The 20,474-nt window shown below is 40.0% G+C and overlaps 1 protein-coding gene across 13 annotated transcripts in view; it reads left to right on the forward strand.

Moving 5' to 3' along the window:
- MAP4K4 (mitogen-activated protein kinase kinase kinase kinase 4) overlaps window positions 1-20,474 on the forward strand; it is a 287,410-nt gene that overhangs the window by 253,233 nt on the left and 13,703 nt on the right. For 7 of the 13 annotated variants that reach the window (XM_036753590.1, XM_036753591.1, XM_036753589.1 and 4 more), the window contains 5 exons: window positions 837-1,028; window positions 3,379-3,496; window positions 3,832-4,002; window positions 11,360-11,503; window positions 15,247-15,381. In XM_036753590.1, coding sequence (XP_036609485.1) covers window positions 837-1,028; window positions 3,379-3,496; window positions 3,832-4,002; window positions 11,360-11,503; window positions 15,247-15,381 — 760 coding nt within the window. The remainder of the gene's footprint in view (window positions 1-836; window positions 1,029-3,378; window positions 3,497-3,831; window positions 4,003-11,359; window positions 11,504-15,246; window positions 15,382-20,474) is intronic. The other 6 variants (XM_036753595.1, XM_036753592.1, XM_036753602.1 and 3 more) reach the window with 1 other exon arrangement.

Here is a 20,474-nt window from a genome sequence, read left to right on the forward strand (position 1 = left end):
TGTTAAGAGGGTGCCCAAAATAGGAAACCAGATCTTGTTTCTGTAGCAGAGTAACACACTGGTTCTGAGGAGGACACTCAGCTCTGAACATCTCGCAGGCTACAGGGGTGAACATGTCCCTGGGACAAGCTAGATAAAAACACTGAGAGAGGTGGGTAAACATATCATAGGGTGAGCCTCAGAGAGAGTGAAAGGTTGCAGATTTCAGGGAGTCATGAGGTCTCTCTTTGATGTTTCAAAATGTTCTCTTATATTTGTTACATATTTAAATAACTCCTTTTGTGTCTGTGTGATTTCACAGACTTTCTCTGTGTTCCTTAGTTTTTATACCTCACCGTTAATGATCAATGACAAACTTATGCTTATTGCTTAAATAGCTAGAATAGCCACCCTTTCCCCCTACCCCCAGAAAAGAAGCGGTTTGGACTTTTACCTGTGGGTGTGTTTCAAGGTACAGCAACCTAGTGATGAAGGGAAAGAAAAAGAAACGAAGGAGAGTAATTTCTTAAGTTTTGGATCGGCACACGCCTGAAAGACGTAATTGTTTTGGTAACAAGGTGGCCTAGCAGGGATATCAGATTAAACAGTCAGGTTGTGCTGGCCAGAGAAGGTATCTTGATTTCTGTTGGCTCAACACATACCAACTCTCACCTCAGGCATCTAGTAAAGGAATCATCAGGAACTGGGGCAAAATTAGCCCTCAATTAGCCCTTTGATTTATAGGGAAGTTTGAAAAATTACACAGCGCTTAAAAAAAAAAGGAACTGAGAGTCATTAGGGTCATAGGAAATTGCAGCAGCACTTGAGCAAGACAAGTGTGCCTGTTTTTTCTACAGAATACAGTTGACCAAAAGCGTGCCAGCCACCATGAGAGCAATGGCTTTGCCGGTCGCATTCACCTCTTGCCAGATCTCTTACAGCAAAGCCATTCCTCCTCCACTTCCTCCACCTCCTCCTCCCCATCCTCCAGCCAGCCGACACCCACCATGTCCCCACAGACACCCCAGGACAAGCTCACTCCTAATGAGGTATGTCTCTGCACCACAGCTGGCTGCTTTCCTAGGGTTAGACCAAATACTGCCTAGTGGCTAGTTTGCAGAAGAAGTCTTGCCAAGTCCCTTCCTCCCCTCCCCCCACCCTCATCCCCTTCCCCATCCTGCTTTATTCTGTCACCTTCCCCTTCTCCTCAACCCAAGTAACATGTTTCAGATCTGCATACAAACCCCTTAACCCTAGCTCAGTTTCCCCTCACCCCCCAAAAAAACAACTTGCCAGTTCACTACTTTTACTTCTTTATAGTTAGTTTAGTTGCATGGCTTTCTTTATATTCAGTTTAAAAAAAATCTAAACTAAACTGGTTGCTGTGTACTCAGACCCATTTTATATTTGAAATGCTTGGGGGCAGATGTATTTTTGATCATTTGAGGAATCTGCCCTTTTCATTTTATAATAAACAGATAAACTGTGATGAAACTTGGTTAAGTAGACTTGCCTTACCTAGGTAGCTGTAGGCTTTGTAGCAGGGGACGTGTCAAAGCAGGCTGCCTCTTTCTGAGGCTAGCCCTATTATAAAGGGGTTTTGTTCTTGGAATTCACAATTGCTTAGAGTTTGAAAGGTGCCAAACTCTAAGGGAGTTTGGCTTCTAGAATGGCTTCCCAGGGGATCCTAGAGCAGTGGTCTTCAAGTGGTTTCTTTCATTTCTTTCTTCTTTTTTTTTTCTGCTGTAATCTGGAGGTTCTGTTTGCTCTGAGGCCTTGAGTGTGGTGCTCTGTCTGGGTGCTCATTGGCATGAATCTGGGGTCTCTTCAATGGGGAAGAAGGTGTTGTGTGGCTAGAGTGCAGTTTCATTTCTAAGTGGTGGGGGAGGGCAGCAGGAACCCTTACAAATAACATTTCCACAACCACCCAGTGCCTAAGTAAATTTTGTTAGATGTCTTTGTATGGATTGGTGGAGATATGGGTGAAGTTGTTTTCTAAAAGGTAAGACATAAATGTAAATTTGCCCAGCTTTGGAAAAACAAAACCAGTTTAATATCCTGTTTTCCCTTGCATAGAGCTACAGTGTTTGGAAAGTGAGCATAGATAGGAGCGTAACCCTTTGCCATGTTAGGCAGTTAAGTGGCCATTTCCAGTGATGGACTGGAATGATCAATGACCAAGAGTCAGATTTTCTCCCTGGCTGTACTGTGAGTACCCAATTAAAAGGCTTTGGTCAACTCCACCTAAAGAGACCATGGCAGTTTTAGGTGATGGGCATGCTAACAGGAGTAGAATACGTAAGTGGGTTCAGTGGGAGTATGGTAGACATAGGTGGTCTGTGGACTGTAGCACAAGAGTGATGTGACACTCAAACCACCCATCCCTGTATTCGAAATGGTGTAAGGCGATTAGAACAAACACTTTCCTTTGTTCTACAGTGGCACCTCACCTACACTCACATTCCTCCTTTATATATATGTGTGTGTGTGTGTGTATATATATATATATATACACACACACACATATATATATTTTAAACTTTGTGCCATTTTGCTCTAATGTGTGATGTTATCACTATAACCCTTAACTCACTAAACTGGCAAGTTTATTTGATTTTTCTGTTTGTTCTGTTTTTAATTGTCATTCCATTTCCACTTAACAATTTGTTTCACTATTCTTTTCTGGTTTTTTTTTAATGTATTAAGTTATACTATTTAAACACCAATGATTTTTTTTTAATTAAAAAAAATCACCCTGGTGGTCCTTATTTCACTTTCACATTAACAAGCCCTTGTTTAATATACAGGTCTAATAGTTTTATTCATCTGTAATAATGTTGAATTAGCCTGCTGCAGCTTTCTGGCAAGAGGCTCAGTTTAAAATAAAAGCATGTGTAATAGAAAATGGGGACGATTGAATGCTGAAATTTACTAAGTCCGAGGAGGAGCAGATGTCATGTCCTAGACGGATTTGATTTTGTTGTGCAGAAAACTGAATTCATTATTTGCTGAATCCAGTTCAGTTTCAGAGACATGAGCCCCACTCCCACCCACCCCCAAACACCTAAGATAATGAAATCCATTCTGGTAGGGCTGGCTGGTAACAGTGTCTTAAGTGAATTATTCCTGTATCTTGGCGAAGAAGGGCGGTCCTTCAGACCGTTCCTGGCCAGATATTCCATTTCTCCAGCACTCCCTTTGAGATCCGCGCCAAGATGGAGACTAGGCCAGTGAGAGGGTTGCGTGTGGAGTGCGCACGTAGCATCGTCTTGTCGGCGCGTTTTGGGGAGATGCTGAAGAAGGGGCAGGGCGCGGTGCAGGAGTGGTTTGAAAAATGTTGATTGTTGTCGTGCTTGCTGATTGTCATTTATATTAATAAAGTTGAAATTTACATTGCAGACTCAGTCCGCTAGTAACACACTCCAGAAACACAAATCTTCCTCCTCCTTTACACCTTTTATAGACCCCAGATTACTACAGATTTCTCCATCTAGTGGGACAACAGTGACTTCTGTGGGTAAGTAGAAACGACAGCAAGAAAGCCCCTGCAAAGTAGGGCTTCGGTGCCTCGAGTTGGTTATCGTTGAACTTAGCTGAGTCCTGACGTGGGGATTGCTAACCAGGGGTAGCAGTGTGGATGCAAAGAATGTTCTCATCACGCTTGCATTATTTGATTTGCAGTGACCAGCATAGTTTTATTTACTTTTTCCATGTGCATTCCTTACAAAATTAGACATTTCTTTCCTTAATGAAGTACTGGCCATTTACATATGAATGTCTTTCTTAAATTAAGGTAGAGCGATTTTGAACTCTTTTTAGAGATTAATTTTAAATGTACTTACTCTGTTTCAGTGGGATTTTCTACTGAAGCGATGAGGTGTGAAGCAATAAGGCAAGATCCCACCCGGAAGGGTTCAGTTGTCAATGTGAACCCTACAAATACTCGACCACAGAGCGATACCCCGGAGATTCGTAAATACAAGAAGAGGTTTAATTCTGAAATCTTATGTGCTGCCTTATGGGGTAGGTGCTCTTATCCTCTCTTCACTTGGTTTCTGTATCTTCCCATGTCTAAATGCACAGTGCCCTTGAATTGACTTTTATTTAGGGATGACTATAAGAGTTTGAATTCTATAGCTCTGCAGTCCTAATAGGGGTGAGATGTGGTTTACTTTGCTTATATCCCTCCCAATTAGGTACCAGGTTACTTCCCTACAGGACACATGTATTGGGTCTATGTAGACCCATTCTGACGTATGTCCCCACGTCTATGAACAGAGGTTATATCTGTCTGATTGTTTATCTATGTTATTTTGTATTTCCTTTGGGAAGTATGGGTAATAACTTTTTCTCAGTGGTTCATTTTATAAAAATCATTGTGAATGTTTCTGTATTTTGCATTTTTCTGTATTCTAGATCTCTTTTAGTGTATTTTATACATATTATCAAATTTGATCTTTTCACCTACCCTTTGAGCTTTGCTGGGGCATGTATTGTTTTCCTCTTTTAACAGATAAAGAATCTGAAACTCAGAGTTTTTAAGTAACTTATCCAGGGTTCAGAAAGCTAATAAATGGCAGATCTGAGCTATAACCAAGGTCTTCTAACACTCAGGACATTGTTTTTGCTGCTACAAGATTTAGAAATGTCGATTTTGAAGTTAAGTGGAGTTTCTGAGTACTCCACACCTCAGTCAGCAATTAAAGAAATGGGACTAACATTTGAGGCCATTCAGGACTGAATTTGCAGGTGTGTTTCATCTGTACCTAAGTATTAAAGTCTGGAAAAGAGAGGAACTCTCCCAGGGAGAGAGTCTCAGGGGAGAGAAGAGAATTGGGACCTGAGCTTTCAGGATTACCTTTAATTTGAGGAAGGGATGGAGAAGTGACTGAAGAAAAGTTATAAGAACTTTAATTGTTCAATTATCAGACACACAAGTCAGGAGAGAGTTTTAAGAAAGGCTTTGGGATCAGTAAACTTGATTATTTCGGGGAGGTAAACCAATCATTCAGAAAGCATTTGTTAAGTTTTTGGTTGTGGTTATTCAGTTGTTTGCAGTGGTGTCCAACCCTTAATGACCCTGTGTTTGGGATTTTCTTGGCAGAGATACTAGAGTAGTTTGTTATTTCCTTCTCCAGCTCATTTTATAACTGAAGAAACTGAGGCAAACAGGGCTCAGTGACTTGCCCAGGGTCACACAGCTAGTACATGTCTAAGGCCAGATTTGAAGTCGAGAAGATGAGTCTTTCTGACTCCATAATAATACCTGTCGTGTGCTAAGCACTGTCCAGATATCTTCTTCACTCTTGAAAACAGTCCCGGGAGGTAGGTGTGAGCATTACTGCTCATTTTAGATATGAGGAAGATAGAGTATGTGTCATGCATCTGAGACACAAAGAGAGGCAAAAACAATCCCTGTCCTTAGGGGGAGACAACATAAATTCCCTCTGGCCTAAGCCAGGGCTTTGGCTATGTGAACAATGGAATAAGAGTCGTCGTAAAGCTAGAAGCAGCAGGATTTAGTAGCTTTCTTTAAATGGGGTGAATGAGAGTGAGGAATCAAGGATTCCTTTGGTTATGAAGTCTAGAGAGTTTGGGCTGAAGAGGGGCCATTGGAATAGCTTTTCAGGTCCCTGTGACCTTTGAAAGCATGGCTTCAGTAGAGCAGGCTGGGGTGAAGATCATATTGCACTGGGTGACAGTTGAAGAGATGGCCACAGTGTGATCTATACTGAAATTCCCTTTCTAAGACCCCACTATCTCCTTCCGCCCTTGTCAGTGAAAGAAAGGAAACTTATGGATGGTAACTAGAGAAGGGGTTGGAAGTCATGAAGAGCTTTTAATCCCCCTGCTCCCCGAACTTCTTTAAAACTGTGGAAGGAAACTCCCGGAGAGGGAGAGGTCTATGGTGTTAGAAAGGGATGGAGTCTCGGATTGGCCATCTAAAGCAGGAGACAGGACTTTGCTTCTGAGACCAGGGGAAGGATGACAGACTAGGTACGATATTTAACATGTTGAGATTAAAAAAAGATGAAGCTGAGGAAATGTGTTTGGAAAGACCTCAGTATTTCTAGTAACGTATGAGACAAGGGCTCTCTCGTGGAGAGGAAGCAGCCAAATTGGGTGAGCCATAAAGGGGAGTGATTTTCACTTTAAGGTTTTAAGAGTGTTTTATGTATGATGATAATAGCTAATAATAACTAGCGTTTATATGATACTTTAAGCACTTGCAGTGGCCAGATAGCACAGTGGATAGAGCACCAAGCCTGGCATCTGGAAGACCTGAGTTCGAATGTGGACTCAGACACTTACTAGCTGCGTGACCCTGAGAAGTCACTTAATCCTGCTTACCTCAGTTTCCTCATGTGTAAAATGAGTTGGGAAAGGAAATGGCAGACTACTCAAGTATATCTTTACCAAGAAAACCCAAAATCTGACACTACTGAAAAAACTTAACAACAAGAAGCACTTGCAAAGCTCTGTACAAATATAATCTCATTTTATCATCACCACAACTGGCAGATGGGTATGGGTAAGTTCTCCATTTTACAGGTGAGGAAACTGAGGCAGAGTATGTGACTTGCCCAGAGTCACACAGCTAGTTAGTGACTGAGGCTGGATTTGAACTCAAGTCTTTTTGACTTTTTAATCCATCAATCTATCTACTCTTCCACCTTACCTCTAACACGATTTCATCCATGCAGGTAATCTCCTTTTATGACAATCACAACCTCTCCCGTATTTTAGCACAATTTCATCAACTGGGGCTGACAAAAAAAATTAATCCCACGAAGGCCTCACAGCTTCTCTGAAATTAATTAGTCTGTTCTTTGATGACAGATACCAGGCCTATCCTAGAAGCCCTTCCAGTTTGACTGGACGTGCCAGATATTAGACTCCACCGTCACAGTCTTTGAGACGGTGGTGTTGCCTCCTAACCGAAATGAGGCACTGGGAGAATAAGGCTTTAATGGAGGGACATGGGAGGTAGTGTAGGGTGTGGGAAGGAGCACTGTCCCTGGAGTCAGTGGCAAGTCATTTAACTTTCCTAAGCCCTAGTCTCCTCATTTATAGGATGAAGGAATTGGACTACATATAGCCACCAACGACCCTTTTAACTCTAGATCTGTGAATCCTACGGATGATAAATTCATTACATTAATTAGTACTGATTTTTGGACAATGAGCACATCAGTGGTATCTTTCTCTTTGTTGTTGTGATTAAGTCATTCCAGTCATGTCGGTCTCTTCATGATCCCATTTGGGGTTTTCTTGGCAGAGATACTGGAGTGGTTTACTATTTCTTTCTCCAGCTCATTTTACAGATGAGGAAACTGAGGCAAATGGGGTTAAGTGCCTTGCCCAGGGTCACATAGTTAGTAACTGTCTGAGGCTGGATTTGAACTCAGAAAGCTGAGTCTTCCTGACTCTAGGCCTGTCTCTATCCACTGTGCCACCTAGTTAGACATTTTTCTTTTACTACTAATTGTATATATGAGTGCTAAACATTTCAAAGAGTTTTGAAAGTTAAAAAAGGGCAAAATATTAATTGGTAGCCAGATATGTGAAGACGATTCAAAGTGTCTGCCACTTTACTTTGGAATATTATTCTTCAGTCCGGCACAAAACTGCCAACTAGTTTAGGAAAGAAAGGAATTAAGCGCCTACTACATTACATACTGTCCTAAGTACTTTACAGCTACTATATCATTTTATTCTCAGTAACCCCTAGGAGGTAGTTGCTGTTTTGATTTCCCATTTTACAGTCTAGGAAACTGGGGCAGACAAAAGTTTAAGTGACTTACCCAAAGTCACATAGCTAGTAAATGTCTGAGGATTTGATTTCAGGACTTCCTGACTCCAGGCCCATCATTCTCTCTACTGTGTCACCCAGCTGCCTTCTTGTAAAGATCTCTTTGTCTCTGTCTTACGAAGCATCATTCTCTCATGTTTTGTACTTGAAGCACTTTATTCCGCTAATTTACTTGTGGTTTCTTATTAAATTCTTAAACAGGGCAGAAGTTTTTGAAGGGTTATTCTGGGATACCCTCTTTCTTCCATCATCGTCCTGAGAATCTTGAGTAAAGTTACTTGCAGCTTTTGCCCAGTGCTAGAAAATTTTTGTGAATTTCTGAAGCTCTCACCATTACAAAATTTAATTCTATTTAAGCTCTTAAAGATCACAAAACTATGTGTGTAGAAGGTTGTTGGAGAATGGGGAAAGTTTTTTTTAGTTTATTTTTTAGTAGGGCCAGGGTTTACAAGGTTTTCATTTTCCAATAACTCCTTATTTTTTTTGTCGTGTGTTTTCCTCTGTGCATTGTACCCATCGCCTTCTAGAAGTATACACTTTTTAGAAACTAATTAGGAAGATAACATGGAACTTAGTGCCAGAAGCTTCCATTTGTTTGAAGTGCTGTTGGTGGGTGAAGTTTTTTCTTGAAAATCTTGTTTCTTTTTGCTCTCAAAAATTTGCCCAGAATACAGTGATTTCCAGCTTAAATAAGCTTAAATTTATTGCTTATGGCCACAAAATGAGTCCTTTTGCATAGAAAGGAATGCAGTGGGAAAAGGACTCATCTAACATCTTTACATCCTGAAGGAAATAGGATGATCAAATAAGGTTCTTAAAGTTGTACAGACTTGGGATGTTAATAAAGTACACAGGATGTGTGCAGAGTGGAATCACTGCAGTTCAGTGGCTTTGGGGGAGCAGAATATTTGGGCTATCTTCAGAGGTAAAATATTAACCAATTGTGGATTTTAGCATGCAGTCCAAGTGCTTCCAACATTGTGAAGAAAGGGTACTTTTTACCATAGTTAAGAAATGTGTCTTACCCATAATTTCTGTAGATTAATGATATCCGATATTCTCATAGGCTTCGCTGTCGGTTCGGTAGAAATAGTAGGCCCTGCATCACTTAGGTCTAGGATACTGGTTCTACATTATTGTATAATGGGAAAATTAATACTCATCTGAAATTTAGTTATTTTTAGGAACTGACCGAGCCATCCTGACTCCTGATCTAGTGTTCTTTTCAGAGTTAGTGTCAGTTAACATTTATTAAACATCAGGTATGTGTGCCAGGAACTGTGCTAAGCAGTAGGGATACAAAGGAAGGCAAAAGATAGTCCCTGCTCCCAAAGAGGCCACAATCTAATGAGAGAAAACATAAAAAAGTTAAAAGGCAAGCAGAGTGAGGGGGCTGGTGGGTGGAAGTGGGTTGTAATAAAGTCTAGCAGGTAGGGTGGGGAATGATCCAAGGAGGTAAGGGTTACAGAGTTGAATTTATCTTGCAGAATGAGGAGTTTCTGTAGCCCATGAAATCCAGGAGATCAGCCAGATGTAGAAATGATCAAGTGAATTATCTTGGTGTTCTACTTAAATGGTGGAAGATCGGGGGGAGGGCAGGGGGAGCAGTTCTGCAATGTCCAACCTCTATGTCTTCAATCAGAGTGAGGGAGGGGTGGCCCCAGGGGCAAAGGGTGTTGAATTCATGTCAGATCAGCTGGGTGGAAGTTTTCAAGTCATTTAATTTTATTTTTAGAATAAAAGTACATGGGAGAACAGTTCAGGAAACAAATGCTTCCTCATCCTTTTCCCCTTCTAACAGCGTTTCATATGTAGTCTCTCAACAAACATGTCTCTGGGCTCCCATGTGCTCGGTTTGGGTGCAGTGAGAGATTTTGAGTACTGTCATTCCTGACTTCCACTTAAAGAGCTTCCAGTCTACTCCAGTGAAGAATACCACGCACACATAAAAGCTTTTAAAAAAGAAGAGACAGCATAAATTCACAATGTGTGATGCATATTATTAAAGATCCTTTAAATTATAAAACAGGTCTGGATAGATGCTTGTCTTTATGCAGGGGAATAATAGAGGAAAACAGCAACAATAATTAAGAAGAAGAAGAAGAAATGGCTAACGTTATATAGCTGTTACTGTGTGCCAGGCAGGGTGCTAAAGACTTACAGTCATTATCTAATCTGAGCCTCGCGGTATGGGGAGTTAGGAGCTGTTATCCCCACTTGACTGTTGAGGAAACCAAAGCAATCCGAAGTTAAGTGACTTTCCCAGAAGCACGTAGCGAGTGAGAGTCCAAGGCCATATTTGAACCTCAGTTTTCCTGAATCCAGGCCCAAAGTTCCATGTGCTCTGCCACCTAGCTGCACATTAAAAAGTAGGTTGAAGCATATTTTGCTGTTGTTGAGTCATTTTTCAGTCATATCCACCTCTTTGTGAACATTTTGAGGTTTTCTTGGCAAAAATACGAGAGTGGTTTGCTATTTCCTTCTCCAGCTCATTTTACAGATGAGGAAACTGAGGCAAACAGGGTTAAGTGACTTGCCCAGGGTCAGACAATTAGTAAGTATCTGAGGCCAGATTTTAACCCAGGAAGATAAGTCTTACTCAAGGCCTGGCACTCTATTGCACCACCTAGCTGCCGTATATTAGAGGGCCTTGAATGCCAGACTAATGCATTCCTATAGGCAATAAAGAATCTTGGGAAGGGTGTGGCATGTGTTTCAGGAAGATTAATCTGGTGGTATTGTAGGGTAGAGTGGGGAGAGAGGTAAAAGTTGAAAGTCCAGTTGAGAGCCTGGCCTCTTGCAGTAATTCAGAGGTGAGGCAGTAAGGGTCTGAATTTAGGGTGAAAGCAACAGAAATAAAAAAGAAAGGTGTGTGAGAGATTTCAAAGGGTTAATCAGACTTGTCACTACTGTCAGGCAGATCCTACTAAAATATTTGATTTTGTAAGAACTATTAAAAAAATTAATTTAAGGTTGGTGGCCAAAGGAGGAAGTAAAATAGGACGTTGTAAAGACAACAGAGGTAAGACATGGAGGGATTTTTTTTTTTTTACTTTGTTTTAAGGTTTGATAAGCCTGTACAGATACGTAGGTTTAGGAGAAGAGACCAGTGGAGAGGGAGAGATGGGAGGTAAAATAGACAACAGGTAAAATGGAGATCCAAGAAGAGGCAGGAGGTTATTGGAATTTCTGTCTTTTATATTTCATGAGAAAGTTTACCAAAACATTCTTGTCCCCAGCTTCTTTGTGTCATTGATATTTTTAAAAACCTGAATCAGTTGGTGTAGACATGTTTTGTAGCCAGAATAATTGATTTCCAAATAAGTAACCTTTTCTTCTCCGTGCTCTTCACATTCACACCCCTCCTTTCTCATAAAACAAACGGAAAAACCTCAAGATTTTAGAATGAAGACAATCACTCTAGGGATATGTAAGTAAATGAAGATTAATTATCTTTTTTCATTGAGCAGGTATTTGCCCTAGTGAAGTGAATACCTATTGGGTGGTGCTAGAAGATTTTGCTTGGCCAGATTCAGCTGCATACAGCTTTTTGTTTCCTTTAAATAGGAGTGAATTTGTTGGTGGGTACGGAGAGTGGCCTGATGTTGCTGGACAGAAGCGGCCAAGGAAAGGTGTATCCTCTTATCAACCGAAGGCGATTCCAGCAAATGGATGTCCTTGAAGGCTTGAATGTCTTGGTGACAATATCTGGTAAAGTGTCTTGTGTATCATTTATTTATCATGGTTTTCTCTGTGACAAAAAATGCATGAAGTTCTTAAATGCTGAAATATACATACACACACACATACATATACATATATATACATATATATATCTTGCCTTGTTTTGTATAGAACATTCGTGTATGTCTCTAGGTGTTATAATCTGAGAAAATCTATACCAACTGAAAAAAGACATTAAAATTTAGGCGTGTTTTCTTTTGTTGCATATCTGCCAAGTATGGGTCTTAGGAGTTTTGTTTTCCAATTCACACACAAAAAAAAACTAACATTTCATTTTTCTGGGACTTTACTTTGAGGAGGGGAATCCGTTCATCAAAGTTCTCACTTTTAGGTAAAGTACTCTTTACATATGGTTATTACAGGTTTGGTTTTCTGCTTTCCCAGCCCACAATTAGATTTTTGTTGTTGATCTGTTTTAAATTAGATAACAAAGGGTACAAGAAGGGTGTCATTGCAGCTAGAGACTGGCCCAGGTATACCAGCAAGTAGCAGCTGACATCCCAGCAGCAAGAAAGGAGAAACTATAATGAGCCTCTGTGGTAACTCTAAAAATGTATTCTGGATCTATTTAGAAAAATAGATCTGTAGAGTCCGTCTGTCATAGGGAGTAACAGCCCTCCTCACCAGGGCAACCCCTGATGTCATCACTGTATATTGACAAAATTCCATCATATTCGTGGCATTGAGTCATCAAGAAAAGGTTGTTTTGTTCAGCATATTCAATTTGCAGGGCTATGGAAATAAATAATAGTTATCAAATTTTAATCTTCAAAAATGGTTAATGTTTTTAACATTTTGGTCATTAAATTTGTAAGTTTCCTGAAAAATCCACTGGCCATATTCCTGATGTGCCATATTAAATATATCTGTAACACAGCTGTAGTTCAGCATAATGGGGAAAAGTACTCAAGTGTAGAAATACTAAATTTTTCATGTGGTTTTAACCTAGTTTCTTTGCCTAGTTGAAGGGTAGGCTTTAGAACTGTGCTTTTTTTATATAATGAAATCTCAACTAAAACTGTCAACATGTGCTAGACTAAAGACAGATCAAACCTAAAGCATTTAAGGTGTTTATATTTTGTACATTTTAAATAAATATATTATTAATATTATAACTGTCTAAACATTCCATTAGGTTTTATGTACCTAAAAATTCTGCTTTTCAATGAAAAAATAATCTGCTTTGTCTCATAAAATCCCAAATTAGGTAAAAGTATAGCATAAGTCAGTCACTTCACCAGAACAATATTCTTATAATTCAGTGGTTAAACTTTCCTTAAGAAGTTACCATTAGTTCTAATTCTTCTATACAACATGACTAATGTGAAAATATGTTTAATAGGAAAGTGTATGTAGAGCCTATAGCAGATTGCATGCCATCTTGGGGGGAAGGGAGAGGGATGGAGAAGTTTTTTTTTTTTTCCCCTGGCAAGGCAATCAGGGTTAAGTGACTTGCCCAGGGTCATACAGCTAGCAAGTGTCAAGTGTCTGAGGCTGTATTTGAACTCCTGACTCCAGGGCTGTTGCTGTATCCAATGTGCCACCTGGCTACCCTATGGAGAAAATTTAAAACTTAGAGAAGTGAATGTTGAAAACGAAAAATAAATGAATGTTTTTTTTTTTTTGAAAAGAGAAGCTACCATTAAAAACCATTTACAGCATTATTAAAATTGTTGCATACGTAGTGAAATCCATGCATTTTATACATACACACACACACACACACACACACATACACATAGATACACACCCCATTTGTATATATAAAATTTCATTCGTTAATATATATACATGTTTCATACTTATATGTATGTGTATATATACACATACGTACATAGACACACATACATACATATGAAACATCCATACTTAATTATTAGTGTCAAGATCTTTGGACTCTTGATAGGGTAACAAGTAGAATTTTGGGTCACTTAAAAATCTTGCCCCTCTTTTAAAAATTTGTTTTAGTTTCTCTTAAAAAATTACCATGGCACTTACTGATTGTGCTTTTTAGTTTGACCTAGATTCCATTCCCCGTATGCCAAAAAGGTATAAGATTTGAGATCCTAATAAATCTACCCAGTTAATCTGTTACTATGTTTGTAAATTGAAATTCACACTGATGGTTATAAAATCATTTGTGGTCCATAGGCATTTAACTGAGAGGTGCCTCTTCAGCTAGAAGGCAGACTTACACATTTGGCATAGAAAGAAGTGGTTTTGACAGTGTTTGAAAGGGCCCTTGATGCTGCTCATAGTCCTAAAGTTTTCTAGAAACAGTCACTTGTCCAAGAAATAAAAATCCCTCTTTGGAAACATATAATGAAGTCTTTTGTTAGGGGAAAAAAAAATGAGTACCTTTAAGGCCCATTGGGCCTTTTTTTAAGAATGTGGCATTCTAAGTTTTTTCAGATATGTAAAATCTACTGTCCTACCTTACTGTACAGTTTCTCCCATAAATCAAATTCTGAAATAAACATTACGAGCTTGGAAACTCTATTTAAATCACTTGATCCTTCAGTTGAATCTATATGGTTAGCCAGTTTAAATAAAAGAAAGCAATTATGTACTCATACTCTATTTTGTGTAGAAGTCCAATCACTCCTACTAGAAGGAAAGAACCAAGTCTCTTGATTTATTTTGTCTCTCTCCTACCGTTCGTGCCTAGAACAATGTATGCCCCTGGTACATATTTGTTAATTTTTTGTGAAATGGATAAATAAACTGAAGTTTGAAAAATGAGATTTAGTCATTGATTTACATAATGGTTCTTAGCATTTATCATATGCCTCCAAAGCCTAATTCAATGTGGCAATATTGTAAATGCTGTATTGTAGGCAGGTTTTTTATTGTGGGTAGGTGTGAATCCACGACCTGCTTCTTTTTGAGGAAATACACAAAGAGGATGCCTGTGAACTTTTGGTTCCATCCCTTTACCCTCTCTTCTGATAGAATAACCCATTTTCAAGTTGTAATTTAAAAAAACACAGCCATATTGTTAAATATTGGCCTTATATAGAGATACAGCTTATGTTCTTTCTGTAGAATCTAGACATGTACGTCACATTTGAATAAGGTAAAAATTAACATCGTAAAAGAACTTAAAAATCTACTTATCATCTAATTTTATAGATGAGCAAGTTGAACCTGAGATGGGTAGGGAAACTTAGCCAAATCACACATCTGGCAGTTATTGGCATTTTATTTTTTGAACTGTTTATGGTTTATTGGTCTCCTGTATGCGGGTATCACTCGTGAGCGTTCTGATTTAAAATACTACTTGACAATTTCTCCCCAAACACCATGTTGTATCTACTGATTTTGGAGATTCAGAGTTCAGTCTGAACTTTGGGTTGAAATAAAGATACGTACATTTGTATTCCACTGCCAAGGAAACCTTATGGATTGTTTTTAGATTCGTTTAGGGGAAATAACACTGGCCAGCATTGCTCAGCACTGAAGCACTTTGTAGGTGATTTTCCTATACTGTGGAGACAACTGTCAGAAAGTATTAGTAGTTTTCTCAAAGGTCAATATAGTACCTTTCTCAAGGACCTGTAATGAGAATGGAGCAGCAGTTTCCTGTGTGTCTCAGCAGTAAAATAGTGTGAATATTTGATCTTCATTGTAAGGTTTCTCCTTTTAATTTACCAATTACTGACAGAATTTGATGATGACTGATTTTTTTTTAATTTGATTTTTTTGGCTAGGTAAGAAAAATAAATTACGAGTCTACTACTTGTCTTGGCTAAGGAATAAAATACTTCATAATGATCCCGAAGTAGAGAAGAAACAGGGATGGACAACTGTAGGTGATCTAGAAGGATGTGTGCACTATAAAGTTGGTAAGTTCTGGGAGGTGGTTTTTCCTCCTTTCCATGTTTTCTACAGTTTTCACTAATGCCGTTTGATATTGGTTTCTTCTGAACTCTGCTACATTTTCTCAGAAGATGTATGTCCATGATAGAGTAAGTCAGTCTGCATTTTGGGGCTTGTAGCATAAGCTCAGGTTCAAAGTATCAGGGACATTCTTGTTTGTTGGAGCCAGACTGGCCAAATTTAAAATTTTAATTGTTAATGATTCTATTCTATATCCAAAGTGCACTTAATTCTTTGTCTTGAATTCAGTCTTTCTTTTCTGTTTCCCAGACACCAATTTTAATACTTCACATCAGGACTGTTAGAACAGCCTTCAGTCTCTGAGCTTCTCTGACTCTGATGCTATCTTGCATTCAAATGTCCTTTCCCTTCTTACCAATCTATATCTTTATCCTCTTTGAAGATTTTACTTAAAATAGCTTCTTCCTGGAAGCTTTCCTTAATTTAACCTAACTCTATTTAGGAAAAAGTAAATCACACTTGTACTGTCATATGCACGTGCATATTTGTGTATGTGATTGTTTGGTTTTTAAACTAGACCAGGGGTGGGTAACCTGCGGGCCCGAGCCCACATGTGGCCCTCTAGGTCCTCAAGTGTGGCCCTTTGACTGAATCCAACTTCACAGAACAAATCCCCTCAATAAAAGGATTTGTTCTGTAAAACTTGGATTCAGTCAAAAGGCCGCATCCAAGGACCTAAAAGACCATATGTGGCCTCAAGGCTGCAGGTTCTCCACCTCTGAACTAGACCCTTTCAGAAACTCTTTCCTACTAACATAGGCTAGCAACTGCCCAGTTAAGTCTTAGAGAGTTTACCTGGGGCTCTGAGAATCTACAGGACTTGCCCAGTGCCCCACAGCCACATGTCTCAGAGGAAGAACTTAAACCCAAGGCTTGTGGCTTGAAGGCCTTCATTCTTTCCAGTTTGAAACATCTCACATTTTGTAGTAGTAGTGTCATAAGAGAAAAGAAGAAGAGGAAAAAAAGGAGACGAAACTGTGTTAAGGTTTGCAGAACATGTATTCTCTCCTTTAACCTTCTTTAATCCTGTGAGGTGGTATTATTCTCATTTTGCACATGAGGAAACTGAGGCTGCAAGGAAATAATTGATATATCCAAGGTCATATAACCAATTAATGGCACAGCTGGATCTCAAACCCATGTCTCCTGGCTCTTAGCCGTTGTGTTTTTATCCTGTACATCGTAGCTGCTGCCCCAGTCTTCAACTCCCATTGTGTTTTACATAGTCTAATGTGCAGGCTCTATGAATTTATTATTGAATGTTCCTATGGGACTTTAAACTGCACAAAAGCAGGCATGCTTATCTTAGCTAAATATCTCATCTTGCCTAGTACATTGTTTTTCAGTCATGCCCTACTCCTCATGACCCCATTTGGGGTTTTCTTGGCAAAGATACTGGAGTGATTTGCCATTTCCTTCTCCAGCTCATTTACGGATGAGGAAACTGAGGCAAACAGGATTAAGTGACTTGCCCAGGGTCACACAGCTAGTAAGTGTCCGAGGTCAGATTTGAACTCTTCTTGACTAAGTCTCTTACTAAGTTTCTAGGGCACTGAGAAGTTAAATGATTTGCTCAAAATTCTGCAGCCAGTATGTGTAGATGCAGTACTTGGACACAGTCTAAGTCACTCCAAAGCCAGCTTTGTCTGTGCTCTATTGTGCCTGCTTATTTCTCTTCCTATAGTAGATTTAAATTATGCTTTTATGACTTTTCTTCCATATGCCACTTTAAGTGCCCCTAAATTAGCTCTTCGCCCTCCAGGACTGTATGCTTTAATTTGCTGTTATCCATTGATTTTTCATTCATTGGTCAGCGATGATTGTAAAGCTGATTTCAGAAATATCCGAGGTTGTTCTTTCAAAGCAGCAATCATTTATATTGCCCCGCTGCCTTAATAACAAAAGAGAATGCTCACAGCTGCTAAGATGTACATCAGCGATTTATCCTGCAGGGGGAGCCAGAAGCCCAAGGTTTAGAAGGCACAGGTCTTTTGCCTTGTTCCGTGCAGTCTTGGAGTGTTTCTTGCAGTGTGTGTGTGTGTGCTTTTTCTTTCTAGCTCTGTCCTCCTCCCTCTTAAAAGAAATGTTTAAATCGTGCCAGTTGGCATAGTTTTCTAAGGTGAACACTCAGGTTACAACCCATCTCTCCTGTGCAAGGAAACATCTAGTAGCAGTGATGAGTTGGTCATTAAGTATCTTGGGGAAAAACCAGGAAAATGTCCAACTTAGCCAGGCAGTGATTAAGAATGGAAACTGGGCAGGAGTAGCAGCTGCCTTAATGAAGTCACTTGTTAATCGCACACAAGCGACTACTTAAAGGAGACAGTCTATCACTTGGAAGTGCTTCCGCTTTGCTACTGCTGGACTTTATTTAATAGATACTTAGTATCATTAAGCATGAGCCTAGGGAAGGGATTGTTTCATTTTTGACTTTGTATCTCTATTGCTGAGCACAATATTTCGGACTTTGGTTTAAAGATCCAGGATGTTTAATTTCAGGCTGGTGCCGATTTGGGGACTTTACTGGGATCCTCTTGATTATTGTCGACATTTGAGAGAGGATTTGTAGCGTAGTAACGATAGAAGATGAAAATGATGGCGAGATCCAAGAGAGATAATAAATTCTCTGCAAAATTTACCACATTATTGAAACCACCATCTTCTCCTCTTCCTCCCCCTCCTCCTCTCTTTCCTTCTCCTCCCCTTCCTCCTTGCCCTTTCTGCAGCGCTTCTTTGTTCCCTGCCCTCCTTTCCTTCCTCCCTCCCTTCATCTGCTTTTACTGCTACTATAGATACTGTTGCTCTGTGCTATGTATATATTTTTCCACACGGCTCTGAATCAGGCCCTCACCCTCAAGGACTGTATGCTTTAATTTGTCATTCGTCGATGTGTGAACTCTTGCTCAGTGATGACTGTAAAGCTGCTTCCACAATGTTCTGAGGTCGCCGTTTCAAAGCAGAAATCAGTTATGTTGTACCTCTTACCTTAATGCAGCTGGGTGTTCATAGCTGCTGAGATGCGCATCAGTGATTTATCCTGTAGAGGGAGCTAGAGGCACAGAGTTCAGAACGCACAGCTCTTCCACAGTGGTAGTACTACTACAGCTACTCCTACCATGACCACGACTGCGACTACGACTACGACTACAGTAATGATTCTGTGGTTGCCGTCTGACTCTTCATGACCCATTTGGGGTTTTCTTGGCAAAGATACTGGAATGGTCTGCCATTTCCTTCTTCAGATCATTTTGCAAATCAGAAACTGAGGCAAGTAGTTAAGTAAGTGTATTAGGAGGGCAGAGTTTATAATCTCAAAGAGGATCATAAACATGTCTGAAAGGTTCGGAACCGCCGGATATAAGAAACTCTCAAAGTAGAAGGCAGAAGAATCAAAACATATATTTAGGCTCCACAGTAACCAACCCATCAACCAGCAACCCCATTTTGATATATTGATCAAAAGCTTCCAGGCCCAATAAGTACGCCTTGAAAGAGTAACCAGGAGGCTACAGAGAAGCATGATTGTGTAAAGCAAAATCATGCTTCCCCCTCTATGGTAAAAAGATTACCCACTGGCCTGAAGTCTTTGTTCAGCTTCCTCCCGTAGGTCAGCTCTGCTGCTGGCAGCTCCTGCTTCAGCTGTGGCTGTGGCTGTGGCTGTGGCTGTGGCTGTGGCTGTGGCTGTGGCTGTGGCTGTGGCTATAGCAGCCTCTGGCTCCAACGGGAGCTGCTTTTAACCATCCAGCTTCTGTGGGGGTGTAAGGTACGCTGGGGAAAGCACAGGTTCTTTCAATCTGCTTAAGCAAGGTGAAGGGGTTGACCGGGAAAGCACAGGTTCTTTCCATCAGCTTAAGCAAGGGAAGCAAGGTGAAGGGGCCGACAAGCTTACTCCAGTCCAACATACAAACAGCATTCAGTTCAGGGGAAAAAGCCAAACTAGTCAAGGGCACTTGTTGACTAAGTGCTAAGGAGCCCATTTTTGGTTGCCAATACAGTAAGTTGCTCAGGATCACACAGCTATTTTATGTGTCTGGAGCTAGATTTGAACTCAGGTCCTCCTGCCTTCAGGACTGGTGCTTTCTCCACTGTGCCATTTACCTGACCTAAATAGTAATAATAGTGCTTTAAGGTTTGCAAAATGCAAAATTATTATTTCATTTGAGCCTCAGAGTGCTTTACATACATTAGATCCTTTGAACCTCAGAGCCATCAAATAAAATACCTTATTTGATTCTGTTATTTTCCCCATTTTCAGATCAGAAAACTGAGTCTCAGGGAGAATGAGCAGCTTACCTGTGGTCACAAAACTGGTGGCAGGTCTCAAGTTACTCCTCATTCCAAGGCTACTCGATTTTTTTTTTTTTTGCACTGCACTGTCACTCTAGAATTAGCTAAGTATTGGAAAAAATCATCCAGAGGCTTTAGGCTTAAATTCAGTATCACTTCAAGAGAAAGGAGCCGGATTTCAGGATGGTCAGTGGTCAAGAAGTCATTCTGCAAAGTCCTGAATCTCTTTACAGCCTCTGATTTGCTGCTTTCACTAGAGTCCTCTGCCCTCTGGAAGGGAAGAAAAGTATATTCCAGGAGGAAGGGGAATGAGTGAACCTTTAGTTAATAAAGTATTAATATAATCTTGGAGGAAGGAGGAAGATGAAGTAGCAACTGAAGGTATAACATAAATATAAGCAGGGGAATTGACAGACCTTACCCTGGGACTTTGAAAATCACTTAGCTTGGCTTCTTGGAAGACTTCTTACTCCTTATCAGTAATTTTATCGGCATAAAGTGATATGATGGGGAAAAAAGTGTCCCTAAATTGCACTTCCTAGGCAATTAGGAAAGCATATGGATAACTCGAAAGTCTCCTTAAATAATTCATAAATGTCACGCTAATATGTTTATAGAATTAATACAATATTTAGAAAAAGTGGGGCAGCTAGGTAGCGCAATGAATAAAGCACTAGGTCTGGAGTCAGGAAGACCCGAGTTCAAATCCAACCTCAGACACTAGCTGGGTGACTTTGGACAAGTCACTTAA

This window comes from Trichosurus vulpecula, chromosome 4, assembly GCF_011100635.1.
Source record: "Trichosurus vulpecula isolate mTriVul1 chromosome 4, mTriVul1.pri, whole genome shotgun sequence".
NCBI lineage: Eukaryota > Metazoa > Chordata > Mammalia > Diprotodontia > Phalangeridae > Trichosurus > Trichosurus vulpecula.